The 14,917-nt window shown below is 34.3% G+C and overlaps 1 protein-coding gene across 12 annotated transcripts in view; it reads right to left on the bottom strand.

The window, feature by feature from the left end:
• The window catches only part of C3H4orf33 (chromosome 3 C4orf33 homolog), a 38,743-nt gene that overhangs the window by 23,298 nt on the left and 528 nt on the right, over window positions 1-14,917 (bottom strand). For 9 of the 12 annotated variants that reach the window (XR_008524761.2, XR_008524763.2, XR_008524765.2 and 6 more), the window contains exons 2-3: window positions 6,308-6,497; window positions 2,444-2,504 (exon numbers count right to left, since the gene is read on the bottom strand). Coding sequence is in view for 8 of the 12 variants with exons in the window: in XM_054554500.2 (XP_054410475.1) it covers window positions 2,444-2,504; window positions 6,308-6,488 (242 nt within the window). In the remaining 4 variants the exon portion in view is untranslated. Of the gene's footprint in view, window positions 1-2,443; window positions 2,505-6,307; window positions 6,498-12,854; window positions 13,104-14,917 lie in introns of those variants that run through there. The other 3 variants (XR_008524762.2, XM_002815140.6, XM_063723661.1) reach the window with 3 other exon arrangements.

Genomic DNA, 14,917 nt, shown 5'->3' with positions numbered 1-14,917 from the left:
TGAAACTCCGTCTCTACTAAAATATAAAGAAAAAATTAGCCAGGCATGGTGGCGTGTGCCTGTAGTCCCAGCAACTTGGGAGGCTGAGGCAGGGGAATCACTTGAACCCGGGAGGTAGAGGTTGCAGTGAGCCAAGATAGCGCCACTGTACTCCAGCGTGGCAACAGAGCAAGACTCTGTCTCAAAAAAAAAAAAAGATGCAATATTAATATTGGATAATTATAGGGAGAGCCAGTGTGTTCAGTTGCTTAGAAATGACATCTTTGGGTTTACCACTCTCCAGACAACTGCCACCAAATGCATAAAGTTTCATGTTTAGATTGCTTTTTATATTCTTTAAAGAAACAATTATATAAAATACTTCATTTGGTTAGATGATACAAAGTATGAAAAAAGGTCAGAGAGATACCATGTTATTTGGAGTTTTTTATAAAACGAGTTTCAAAAACTAAAGCAAGCAACAATTTCCAAGTCTGAATTCAACAACTTTAATAAAGGTTATTTCTATAAGAAAACTATCTGGTAGCTCATTAGGAAAACAAAAAATGCAAAACACAGACAGTCTACAACTAGTCAACAGGCTAAAGATTTTAATCTTTGTCTATTTTTTTCACACACTGTCCTCAACCTGTCTGCCTCTTGTGTTTTCCCGCTTTCTACCATTCATTCAGCATCATGTTTTCAAAAAGGAACACAGTATATTTTCAAAGGGAAATTCTAATAACAGTGTACAATTGGGACTAGCCAGGTCATTAAGAACCAAAGGATTTCATGTATTTACATGAAGCAAATTCACTAACTCTAGGAAAACCTATACATTAAAACATTTCTATACAGGTACTCTTTTGAGAGCTTTTCAGGGAGGATTTCCTTCAGTAAGCTATTCTAACAGAAGCCAAGTATTCTTTTCCATTTAAAAGTCTTCTGATTATTTTTATGGTTATTATGCAGCCTTAGGAGTACATCCCAGGAGTAAAAATTCTTGCAAATGAAAAAAAATTCTTCCTGTTGCTTTCCTAGAGGTTAATAAACTGTTACAGGAAGTGATTGCCTGAAGCAAAACTATGATTCTTGATTATTAACTATCCTGATACATAAGAAACCAAACTACTCTGTGAATTTTTTTAACCTTTAAAATCTATTAATTTTATACACAATGATTACTGTGTAATTTCTTAACAAGAGACAATCTAATTATTCTATTCATCTAGTGTTGTCATCACTTTATGAAAATGAACCAATATTATCATCTAATAAAATTAAAACTAAGGGCAAAATTTTAGGATATCCAAGTTCTTTACTGTTCTCTAGACAAATTATGAATGTTTGCCTTAGTTTTCTCACCTGTAGGGTAAAAATAAGCACACAATAGTTGAAATTTTCTTACTTCTCATGGCAGTTTATGAGAATTAACCATATTTTTCAATAACAAATTTTGGCATGTTAGTTGAAATGTAACACACAAAGGTATATGATTATTCTTCTTAAAAAACATAATGCAAACAGCTAGACTTTTCTACATTAGATTTAGCTGAATATCAAAATAAAAGAATATTTACAAATCTCATTTAAATCAATTGTTTGGAGCTCTCTGTCCAGCCTACAAAAGGAGAAATGGCTTCTGAATGTTAGACACTGAGAGGCATTTAAATGGCATTTCAAATGAATAACTGCAATATAAAGAAATATTTCATTATTAAATACTTTATTAATTTTAAATGTGCTATAATTTAGATAATAGGTGTACATCTACAGGAAAAAAGAAATAGTTTGCCAGCCAGGTAAACAGGATTCCCAAGAGACAGTTAAACCTGAACAAAGACAGTCCAAGGTTAATATTTTTAATGAGTCTAAGAAAATCTATATGTGATTTAGTTTTTAACCCTGGCACTGAATGCAGAAGTGACACAGCATATACTTAATAAATGCATGATGAATAAAGAATGGAATACATGAATACATAATTATGTAATACATAAAATTAAAGTTTCATCTAGTCATTTAAAAATCCCCTAAAAGAAACATTTTTATAAGCTAGCTCAATTAATTATACCCATATCTCTCCTTTTATTTCTGAACAGCTATATATAATAATGCAAATTTATTGAGTAAATAATGAGAAAGAGTTTTTGTTTTATAATGACTTTTCATTTTGAAAAAAATTATTTTGAAATTTATTAGAAAAATCTACATTAATGAACTGAAAATATTGATATAGGATTTTCAAACATTTAGAATATGAGTATATTCTAAACATACATTCTAAATATGTGCTCTGTACTTGAAACTAAGAAATATATAAAAGTATATCATTCAAGCAAATTCAGAGTACCATTCTTACTAGTTAACTGGAATTAATGAGCTTTTACTATATCATTTATAACTAGAAAATAATACGTTCAAATTATGTAGTAACAAGTAAGAAAAAACATTTTATACTTACGGACAAAGTTCAACTTCTAAATATTGCTCAGTTATATCATTCAAGAAAAATGCTTCCACAACTTTTGAAAACAGAGATATAACATATTGAGATATTTAATATTGCTTTCCAACAATAAATAATTTGTTTATTCCTTTAGAATATAAAATGAATTAACTGTTCTTAATTATAATACTATCCCCAATAGGAAAAAGAGCAAAGAAAACAGACATTGCCTGGAAGAAGAAATATATAGGAAATAAATCATCAACAATTTTCTCACATATCAGATTGCCACATATTGAAAAGATTAATTAAAACTAGTCCTGGTCAGGTTGTAAAGAAATTAACATTATCACATAAACTTTGAGCCAGTTATCTTCTTCTAGGAATTTATCCTAAGAAAATAATCTGACAACTGGGAAAAGAATTAAGTATAATGCCATTCATTAGAGTACTGTTGAAAAATTAGAAATGATCTAAATGACTATCTCCTATTACATAAGATTATCTCTTATTCTCTAAATACATCTCCTATTATACAGGAGAACTGTTAAGGAAATTATGGAATTCATGTATTCCATAAACAATGGAATACAATGCAGCTATTAAAATCAAAGATACCATTAAATATTTGTTGATATAGGAAGATATCCATGATATTCGATAAGTCAGCTGCAGAACAGCAACCAAAATGTGCGTGACATTAAAATTGCATGTGTATCTATGTCTAGATGTCTGCAAAATGTGCACAAAAATGTTAACGACTGCATATCTGTGGTTGCAGGAATTTAGGTAGGTGATCTTTCTTTTCTTTTTTATAATTTTCTGGAAATTTCTGAATATTGCTATTTTTAAAATTGTTCAATTTTGAACATATACATCTTTCTTGTAAATAATTAAAACAATATATATATGAAGTAAAAAGTCAAAGTCCTTTTCTTCCCCTTTGGTCTAAAACCTGCCAGACCTTTTCTGTGCTTCTACATACTATTTTAATGACTGAATAGTATTATTTTATAGAATATTATAACTTACTCACTTAATCCTTTATGGATAGACATTTAGGTTGTTTCCAATTTTCCATGTGTTATTTTTATAATAAAATAGCTAAAATATAGACATAATTCTGCCAGCAATTCAGATAATCTTATTGTCCCTTTTTAAATCTTTTATATAGACAAATTAGAATGTCTACTGTGATAGTTAATTGTATCTGTCAACTTAACTAGGCCATGGTATCCAGATATTTTGTAACATATTATTCTAGTTGTTTCTGTGAAGCCATTTTTTAAAGATGAGATTAACATTAAAATCAGTAGACTTTTAGTAGAACAGGTTTCCCTCTATAATGTGGCTGGGGCTTATCCAATCAGTTTAAGGCCTTCATAGAAAAAAAGACCGACCTCCCTCAAGAGAGGAATTCTACCAGCAGACAGCCTTCAGATTTGAACTGCAACATCAGCTCTCCAGCTGGCTGACTGAAGACCCAGGGAAGAGTGGGTTTTCCAGCCAGTTGACTGAAGACCCAGGGAAGAGTGGACTTGCTAGCTGCCACAATTGTGTGAACTAATTTCTTAAAATAGATCTCTCTCTTTCTCTCCATATATATAAAATAGATACATACATACATACATAAGCACACATACTCTCTCTCTCACTATACATACATGTGTGTATATATATATCACACACACACACACACTCAGATGCACATATATATCTTCTGCTTTCTACTTTCCATCATCATGTTACAAATACTTTTGCAGCTTCTCTGTATTAAACACTATATCAGATTCTGGAAATACCTTTATTAGCTTACAATCTAATCAGATACTAAAGTGGAAAATTTTAATAAAAGTTCCAAAATGGAAGATGCATGCATTGCTACAGGAAAAAATAGAAAACAGATGTTTAGCTCAAAGAAGTGGTTTAGTGAAGGATTCCTGGAGAAGTTGCTATTTAAGCTCTGTCTTGAAAGATGATTTGGAACTAGGTGAAGAATGATAGAAACAGCATTCTAGGGCAAGACAACAGTAAAATCAAGGGTACACAATTAGGAAATATTGTAGCTTATTTAAAGAACTACGAACAGTTCAGTCTTACCAGGCAAACCTTTCAATGTAGGAGAAGCTGGTGGTGCTACAGAGAATAAGGGGCCAGGTCATAGAAAGTCTTATATAGAGATCATATTAAGAAGGACAAAACTTACCTTGAGAGGAAAAGGATCCTGAGAAGGTTTTTAGGTAGCGGAAGGATGAGTTTAAATTTTCATTTTAGATATAGCACTCTGGCTTCTAAGTGAAGTATGGGCTTAAGGGCTAAAAGACTATTTAGAAGGTTCTGCCCTAACCAAGGTAAAAGATGATGAAAGCCTAACTTGGCAAGGATAGTGGGAATGAAGAGGAGATACTGAGTTAGAGGAATATTTAGGAGGCAAAACTGATGGGACTTAGTAAATAAATCCAAATAATGGAGAGTGTCAAAGAAGGATATCTTAGAAAGATCTCACAATTTTTTAGATTTGGTGATTTAATGCATTGTTAGTACCATTTATTGATATTGGGCAATTAGGTAAAGAACTGGTTTATGAAAGAAGTAGGTGAGTTGAGGTTAGAATTTGTTGAGTTTCATGTCTGTAGTGCCTCTAGCAGGTAAGTCACATTAGTGTGTATTCCATTAGGAAGATAATATATACCAGTTTTGTATCAATAAGACAATATATGTTTAACATACGACAAATTAACACTGACAAAATGTGTGCTTACAAATGGCATAAACTAGACATATTGACTACAAGATTCATCAAAATCTTCTTTGAAGAAATGGGTCATGAATTAGATCTCGAACTATGCATTACAGGCAGGGGGAATAGAATGAGAAGGTACATAGGTTAAGAGCTTTTGGTTGAATATGGTGGCCCAATTCATAAGTATGCTGAAAGCTTAAAGGAAGGGTTTGAACTTTATTCTAGGGATAGTAATGATTTATCATCTGGGAAATGGTATCATGACGAGTATTTCAGAAAGATGAATCTGATAGCTTAATTAGGATACAGTAGAAGGAGATCATAGAGCAAACCTGAAACAGTGTAATTTTATGTCATGTCTTACTTTGATATGTGAGATGAGTTGCCAGGATAAAGTAAAAACTACATTTCGTATTGAGGTTGATAGTGTTTCTACAATAAGTAAAACACTCCAAATCTTCCATAAAGAAGATTTATAAGGTTAGAGTGGTAATTTAAAGATACTTAAATACAAAACAGGAATCCTGAACTCTTCTCAGCATAGGTAACAGAAATAAAGGAAGAAAATAAGGCAGCAATAAAAAAATCTGGATTTGCGGCCAGGTGAGGTGGCTCACACCTGTAATCCCAGCACTTTGGGAGGCTGAGGTGGGCAGATCACGAGGTCAGCAGATCAAGACCATCCTGGCTAACACAGTGAAACCCAGTCTCTACTAAAAATACAAAAAATTAGCCGGGCATGGTGGCAGGCACCTGTAGTCCCAGCTACTAGGGAGGCTGAGGCAGGATAATGGCATGAACCCAGGAGGCGGACCTTGCAATGAGCCGAGATTGCGCCACTGCACTCCAACCTGGGCAACAGAGTGAAGCTCCGTCTCAAAAAAATAAAAATAAAAATAAATAAATAAATAAAAATCTGGATTTGTAATTGCCATTTTTTAACTGTTTTTGCTACATAGTTAAAGTCACATAGGTAATGGAGAAAAAGAATGAGAGATTGGTAGGAAATATCAGAAACTGTACATGTCAATTGCTCAGAAGCACTTACTTCCCAACAGCAAGATAAAATAATAGTTCTGTGAGAGGTTATTATAAGAAGATTTATGTTTGCAATAAAATACAGTACTTCCACTTACCTTCATAATCCCACAGTTCATTGAAAGGTTTTCCTGGTTCTCCAAGAGGGGCTGGAGGATCACTGAAAAATGGAGCACTAATGTCCATCATCACTCCTCTGTCACCTGGATTCAGCCTGATAAATACTGGCTCGTGCTTCACTGGAAAACCATCCCAAGTGTGTTCAATTTTAAAATCCATCTGAAGACTCTAAAAGAAAATATGTTAAAACAAACTGTTCAACAATATACAAATGTTTTCTTTAGTTGGAAATGAAATGAAAATTTCAATGCCAAACAGCAGACAGGAAAGGCAGCAGAGTGGCAAGAGCACAGTCCTGGGAGTCAAAAGGCTATCTTGTGTTGTGCCAAAGCATGGACTCTGAGTTCTAGTCTAAAACAGGTAACTAGTTCCTAGAGGTTTTAAAACTTCTAGATTTAACACTTTTTTATTTAACTTTGTTTTTAATTGCTGCCATAGAAACACTATCAACCACAACATGAAAAGTGATAAAAGTGTTAAAAGTCTAGATTTGGCTCTAGTGCTGTTGTAAACAGTGCATCAAAATCATTTCTTAATTGTAATGAAGTCTACTGCAAAAATTGTTAATATACTTAACTGTAACTATAAGCACCATGGGTTCTCATGTCTTTTATTTATTGTAAAGTGTGCAGGTGTCTCAGTTACTGGATCCTCTGGGAATCAAGATCTTTATAATAAAATTCAACTTAATTAAAAAAATCTCCATAAATCAGTAGAAGCAGTGCTGTTAACACCTGTTCTTTTGGCCAAAATCCTTTCCTTCATGGGGGTTGGGGATGGGGAGTTCCAATCATTTAAAAGTTAGTAGAGTTGACTTTTGCCTTCCTTTGTCCCAGTATATACACTTTCAGTTTTAATATTTTAACTGTTAAATGACTGCTTGCTTGGTTAATTACCTCTCTTCAACTGAAAAATGGGAACAGAATCTGCAATCATTTAAACTTTGAAATAGACTAAGTACCTACAAAAAAGCAGTTTTTGCATTTTAAATTAGTGTTCTAAGTATTCAATAGAAGGACATAGTATTGTAATGCATTGATAAAATCACATTTTTGAATACTATGGATAGGGCATTTTCTAAACACCGTCTCATTTAATTGCACTACAAACTTGCAGAGAAACTATTACTGTCCTCATTACAAATGGAACAGATTTGTCCAAGGTCACATGACAAGCATATTTAGAAATTAAACCAATGTCAACAATGTTTTCCCAGATGAAGACATTTCAGAAATCTGCAAGGAGATGAAAATTTTATTTTAGGAGTGGTGGACCCCCCAAATTATACTAGATCCTATGTTTTATCCAAAAGATAATCTCACTTAGTACCTGATAACTTTTCCAAACTGTAACTTCTTTTATCTGAAATCTTTGAATGCATTCCTTTGCTTCATAAGTTATTTACAGTCTTTTACTGTAATTAACGAAGTTACTAAATTTGGAATAAATTTAATTCAGTGAATATGTATTGAAAACCTACTACGAGCTAAGCAGTGGGAGATCCAAATGTACAAGCTCTGTGTAACATAAGAAATCCAAGACCTCTAAAAACCTTTTTCTAAAGCATATAGCTTTTACTAATTTTCACTATATGCTCACAAATTTTACTAGATAATCTCTAAAATTAAACAATTCTGGTATTATAACCCATTTGAAGAAAGCTAATAGCATTTCAGAAGAAATGTTCAGCAACTCATATTCTTCATTACTGATAGAAGCTCAATGAGTGATAAGACTATATAAATTGGTTCTGATTTAAGTGGATTATATGGAATAAAATACCTCAATAATAAATTTATTTTCTTTAGTTGAAACATCAAGGCACATTCTACAAAAAAAATGTATAATCCTCTACCCTAAATTTTGGTAGTAATAAGTATCCTCATGCAGCATATAGGAAGAAATAAGAATAAATGCTGAATGACTGATTCTGACACCAATAGGCTGAGAGAAAATGCTGTTCTCCTAATTCAGAGCTTGATAATTCTTGACAATTTTGGCAATATATACCTTAGCTACTAGGAAGTTCTGGTAGATTCACTTATTCTTCATACAACCACCAAATCCACAAAAATTCTGCATACATTAAAGAGATCCCTATCTTAATCAGTGGGTTTCCACTAGGGACTTCTTAATTCCCAGCACATTCAGGCAATCAATTCTATGTCTAAATGGAATAAAACCATATCCAGTGATATCCAGTGATATCCAGTGATATGCTACTAAAAGTGGCCTATCATTTCCATGCACACATGGTGAGTCTCATGGTCAGAGTGAGGTAGACTTTATAGCAGGTGTGTCCAATCTTTTGACTTCCCTGGACCACACTGGAAGAAGAAGAATGTGTGTCTTGGGCCACACATAAAATGCACTAACACTAACAATAGCTGATGAGCCAAAAAAAAAAAAAAATCACAAGACAATCCATAATGTTTATGAATTTGTGTTGGGCTGCATTCTAAGCCGTCCTGGGCCACATGTAGCCCATGGGCCTTGGGTCGGACAAGCTTGCATAGGTTTCAAATTACTTCAAAATGTAATTTTATCTGGAAGATAAGAAGTAAAAGATAAAAGCAAAGTTACCATTGTTAAGAATTAGGTAGTGAGTACCTCAAACCTTTCTACTGGTTCCTTCTGCTTTTCCCCCCTAAGGTTTCTTTGAGCATTATTTGAAAATTACTGCAAAAAATAGTGACTAGACTTCCACAAGTAGGGAATAGTGCATGGCTGATCAGTCCAAAGACAGAATATAATTTTGGCTTTCATTGCATAAACAACTTTCGTTTCTTATTGCAATAACAGATTTGTTTATTTTTTTAAAACTTTATGTCACTTAAAGAACATTGACGTCAATCTAAGTATGCATAATATTTATAAAAATTAACCTAAAAAGTATAGTCCGTCCTGCCCAGTAGTTAACAGTCTAGTTTAAAACTAACATAAACTAGAGACAGATGATTCTCCTTCTGTAATCTTCAGAGATTTAACCCCCACAACCTTTCAATTTCTCTGTATTTGAACATGTGTTCATTAAGTAAAGACAACTTAATTGTCAATGTCCTTCACCTCTTGGGCTAGCGCTCCCCTCCTGGTCATTCTCTATTAACCTGCACACTGCTCTATTTCTATTCTTACATGGCAATTATATGGCATGACATATTTGTTTATTGACTCCCTGAACCCAGCTAGAAGCCTATAAGTGATGGTTACTATTTATTTGTTGAGTGAATAATTTTTCTAGTCCCTGGATCTAACACTCTAGATTTTGTGCAGGAGAAACCTACTGTGTTCATGGTATCGTCATCTCATTTAACACTACATATCAGATCAATACAATGGCTAATAACAAAGATAATAAACCCAGAAAATCCCTTCAATTTAGTTTATCAAGCATTTATTAAGCACTCATCTTATTTCAGGTACCATACCAGGTGCTGGGGAAATAATATATAATAAGTCTACAGGAGTTTGGGATAGTTCTCATGTAACTAATCAATGAGGTCCCCGTTTCCAACATCAGTTGGTTCATTTTGCAGTCCAATTTAATTCAGTGGGATCCTTATACCAAAGTAAGTTTTAGATGAATCAAAGATTTAAACATAAAAATCAAAATCATATAAAAACAGGAAATAAAAAGAGAGTTAAATAAAATCTTATAGTAGTAAGGTAGCAGATGAGCTGGACTTGTTTTCTGAGCACCAAGGTCCCACTGATTGAAACAGAATCTTATCAAAACAAGATGCAGCAAAGAAACTGGCCACAACCAGCTAAAACCAAGATGGCAACAAAAGTGATCTCTAGTTGCCCTCACTGCTCATTACACATTAATTATAATGCAGTAGCATGCAGAAAGAAACTCCCAACAGTGGCATGACAGTTTACAAATGCCATGGCAACTCCTAGAAGTTACCTTATATGGTTTAAAAAAGGGAGGAACTCTCAGTTCTGGGAACCCTTCCTACTTTTCTGGAAAATGCATGAATAACCCACCCCTTATTTAGCATATAACCAGGGAATTGTTGTGTATACAGCTGGCCAACAATTCATGGGAGCTGCTGCTTCTACTCTGTCTATGGAGCAGCCATTTTCCTGTACTTTGTTGCTCTGATAAACTTGCTTTTGCTCGTGAATCCTTTCCTGCATGAAGCCAAGAACCCTCCTGGGCTGAGCCCCAAATCTGGGCTTTCCCTGCATTAGTAGAGAAAACCTTTTAAAATACAAACCAAAACCCAAACATTTTACTACATAACAAAACTAACATGGATGCAGCTGGAGGCTATTATTCTAAGCAAATTAATGAAAGTACAGAAAACCAAATACCACATATTTTCACTTATAAGTGGAAATTAAACATTAGGTACTCGTGGACATAAAGATGGCAACAATAGACACTGGGGACTACTAGAGGGGGAAGGGAAGGAAGGGGCAAGGGTTGAAAAACTAACTACTGGATACTATGCTCACTACCCAGGTGATGGGATCATTCGTACCCCAAATCTCAGCATCATGCAATATAACCATGTGACAAACCTGCACATGTATCCCCTGGATCTAAAATAAAAGTTGAATTTTTTTTAATAATAAATAAATAACAGTAAAAAAGCAAAAACCTCCTTCCCAAGTTCCCTTTACCCCAAAAGCCTATCATTAACAAAATCAAAAGTTTGGGAAAAAGTATATGCAATTCATACTTGATACAAATAACTAATTTCTTTAATGCACAAAGAGCTCCTAGAAATCAATAAGGAAAAGACCAACACTCCAACAGAAAAGTGACCAAAAATTATGAACAGCCAGTTCACAGAAAATGCAAAATGTTCACTTATAATGACAGAAATGCAAACTAAAACCACAATAAATTACCATTTTTCACTTAGACTGGCAAGGATCAGAAAGTCTGATAACATGCTGTGTTAATGAGGGCATTGAGAAAAAAATCATATATTGCTGGTGAGGCATAATTGACATAGCCTCTGTGAAGAGCAATACGTCAATATCTATCAAAATAACAATGCAACTATCCTTTGACAAAAATAATTCTAGTTCTAGGAGTTACTATACCTGCACATATTCAAAATGACACAAGCGTTGAGGATATTTGTGGTAGCATTGTTCATAATAACAAAATGTTGGAAGCAACTTAAATACCCATCAGTAGAGGACTGGTAAAAAAAATTATGCTATACCATACAATGAAACACTGTATAACTGCTAAAATGAATGAGGCAGCTCTAAATTAACATCTATGCTAAAATATGTTGTGAAGTGAAAAAAAGCAAGGTGCATTTATTTAATAAAAAGGAAGCTTATTTGCATATATGCTTGTGAGGCATACACTATCTCAGGAAACATCCAAGAAACGAGTGGTAACAGTGGTTGCTTCCCTGAAGGGAATTATCTGCCTGCAGATATGGGAAGGAGGAAGGCTTCCTTTCAACTTCATCACTTTTTAAAAACCTATCTGCATTTTATACTATGACAGACATGCATTACTATTTTAAGGTAACTGAGTAGTTTAAAATTATTTTTTGGCCGGGCGCGGTGGCTCATGCCTGTAATCCCAGCACTTTGGGAGGCCAAGGCAGGCGGATCACAAGGTCAGGTGATCGAGACCATCCCGGCCAACATGGTGAAACCCCGTCTCTACTAAAAATACAAAAATTAGCTGGGCGTGGTGGCACGCGCCTGTAGTTCCAGCTACTCGGGAGGCTGAGGCAGGAGAATCGCTTGAACCCGGAGGCGGAGGTTGCGGTGAGCCGTGATCGCTCCACTGCACTCCAGCCTGGCAACAGAGCAAGACTCCGTCTCAAAAAAAAAAAAAAAATTAAGTCTAATTTAAGGCTGGGTCTCTTAAAAAGAGTATGGTGGCTGCCTCTTCTCCCCTTTATATTATATATGCTGAACGTTTCCGAAAAGTCATAATGCATATTATCAAGATGATTACTGTCCTGCAGTGCAATTTTAAGTTTGGCTGTTTAGACTTTCTTAATACAATATTTATTGTTACTCTGTATGTTTCTACTTTTAACCTCTATTCTTCAAATTGCTCTTAAAACAAGTTAAAAAATAAATTTTCAATTGTTCTGATTGCTTTATCTTTACCTGGAAAGACCTCTAAAAGGAAACGAAGGAAGAGAAAGGAGACGGAACACTGGAGCATTAAGAACCCAGGCAAAGAAAAAATGTCCGCAAAGTTTAAAAGAAATAAGTTATGGTAAAGGTGTTTTCCCAACCAAATGATCTGCAAGGAAAATTTCCAAATTCCTCTGCTCAACAAAAATTTCTTTAGTTTTTCTACAATAATGATTGCTTTTCAGTTTCCATACCTCCCCGAGGCCCCGCCCATTTATCAGAGAAACGGAGAAATGAGGAAGTCAGCCTGAAAGGGGGAGTACGCTCACTTAGCAGGAGACAGCTGAAAAGTAAAATACTTTTCAGTATTTTCCACACATCAAGCGAAAGACAAGACCTGGCGACGACGAAAGGAGTGTCAGAGAGAAGAGGGAATAACTAGAGAACACAGACCACAAAGCTTTTCTCAAACACTAGCTTCCTCTTTTCAGCCGAGGTCACAGGAGAGGGCTCGGCTTTAGGCTCCACCCAGCGGCCTACACGTTCTGGGGGAGGGACTTAGAACACTGAAGCTGAGACGCTTGATTTTTCTAGGAAAGAAAGATGTTGAAGGGCCACACATGAACAACCGAAGACTTCTAATCGTTCCACTAAAGTTTGAGTGGTTTCCTAGAAGAAGGAAGGGTGATTCAGAAATATAAATACTGTGCAATAATGTGAAAATCAACTGTAAATCATTAAGATTACAATATAACATGTACAGAAATATTCCATTTAATACAACTAAAGGCTAACTGGCTATATAAGCAAAAACTATAAATTATATTATACCAGCTATAAACTATATTATACTATATTCCTGGGGAGGCATGTTCATAGCAGTTAACAATTGTGAAATTAGAATAATACTGCCTGGGTTCAAATCTCAACTCAGGCACTTGCCAGCTGTGCGATCTGCTCTGATCCTTGCTTAAACTTCTAACTTTGTATTCTTCCTGGTACTTTGCACATAGTACTGGGTGCTCAATCAACTAAATGAATGTTAGTGAAATGTCACTAATTTTCAATCTATACAACTTTAGGGGTTTTCTTTATTGCAGAAAAGTCATATAAAAACATTAAATGGTAGCTTGACAAGAGTTACACACAAACTACGTACATTTCCGCTTGTCATTCCTTGTATTCAATTTATACTAATAGATACTTTTCATGAACATCCACTGAATTATTTCATTCCTTCCATCAGATATTTAATCAACTCTGTGTTCCAGGTATTATGATGGAGCCTGGAGACAAACTACAAAACATGATAGATAATGCAGGAAGGAGCATGAAGTAAGTACTAAGGTGGCACCTACCTTGGGAGAAGTGGATAGAGAACTCAGGAGATGTGAAAAGGAGAAACATGAGAGGGGATCCTTTAAGGATAAGTGAAATCATCACAATTTTGTTTCCTAATGATGAAACTTATGTTGAAAATACTCCATTAAAATTCAACTACTAGAATCTTGTAACCACAAACACAAATGCAAAAACAAAAAACTATCATGATCATAATTATGATCATGTAAACTAAAAAATTCGAGTGCAGACATAAAAGTTTTCGCCTGAGATATTCACTTTATGTAAATACCATTTATCAATTACAGCCAGAAGGTATTTGCTTCCATCCAGTTTGGGTGTAAGCGTAGAGTTAAGTCTATAATTATTTATTTGATGCCAAGTAGAAATACAATATGACAATATACAAGGTTCAAATGTGGGAGAAGTTACAAGCAAGTCCTTGGAGAGTCAGTGAGATGTTTATGAAGAAAGAGTCATATACTGAACTTCAAAAACGAGTTGGACCTTGCACACTCAATTTTCCCTTTACACATAAAGTTTTCGTGTAAACGTTATAGCTACTAAAAATCATAACAAGTTCAATTATCACCGACTCAAAGCTGGATTAGACCTTTTCAATGATTATTAAGCTACACATCCATATTTAATAGCTAGTCTTTAGAGGAAGGGACCATCTCATTCTATTAACAGTTGAGTATTGAGTAAGGCCTTCAGATGCCTAACTGCATATATTTGAATACATTTTTTAAATTTCTTAACATATATCGCTAAGGTTACTTTGTTTATATGACATTATGAGCACGGGACAACAAAACTCTTAAGCTGTTAAACAGAAAGCCAAATCAAGCTGCATCTATGACATGCCTGTTTAGTGAAACTTTACTTCAGTCCATAAAAATACAATTTATTAAAAGCACAAAATTAGTGGCTAGCTTCAAGTTAACATTTTTGTTGCTAGTGGTGAGATTTCCTCTAATGTTAAATGATTTTAAAAAATACGTTTTAATTCCAGACAAAATTAATTTTCAAAAATGAAAATTGTAATCTACCCACAAATGTAAGTTTTACCGTTTTGTTTTTTGCAAAAAAAAAAAGTACCTTTTATCTTTCCTTATATTTGAGGAAACAAGCTTATCTTTGAAGAAGTAGCTGCTGAATTTGCAAGATCTTTT

This window comes from Pongo abelii, chromosome 3, assembly GCF_028885655.2.
Source record: "Pongo abelii isolate AG06213 chromosome 3, NHGRI_mPonAbe1-v2.0_pri, whole genome shotgun sequence".
Taxonomy (NCBI): domain Eukaryota; kingdom Metazoa; phylum Chordata; class Mammalia; order Primates; family Hominidae; genus Pongo; species Pongo abelii.
This window is presented reverse-complemented; position numbering and strand designations above follow the sequence as displayed.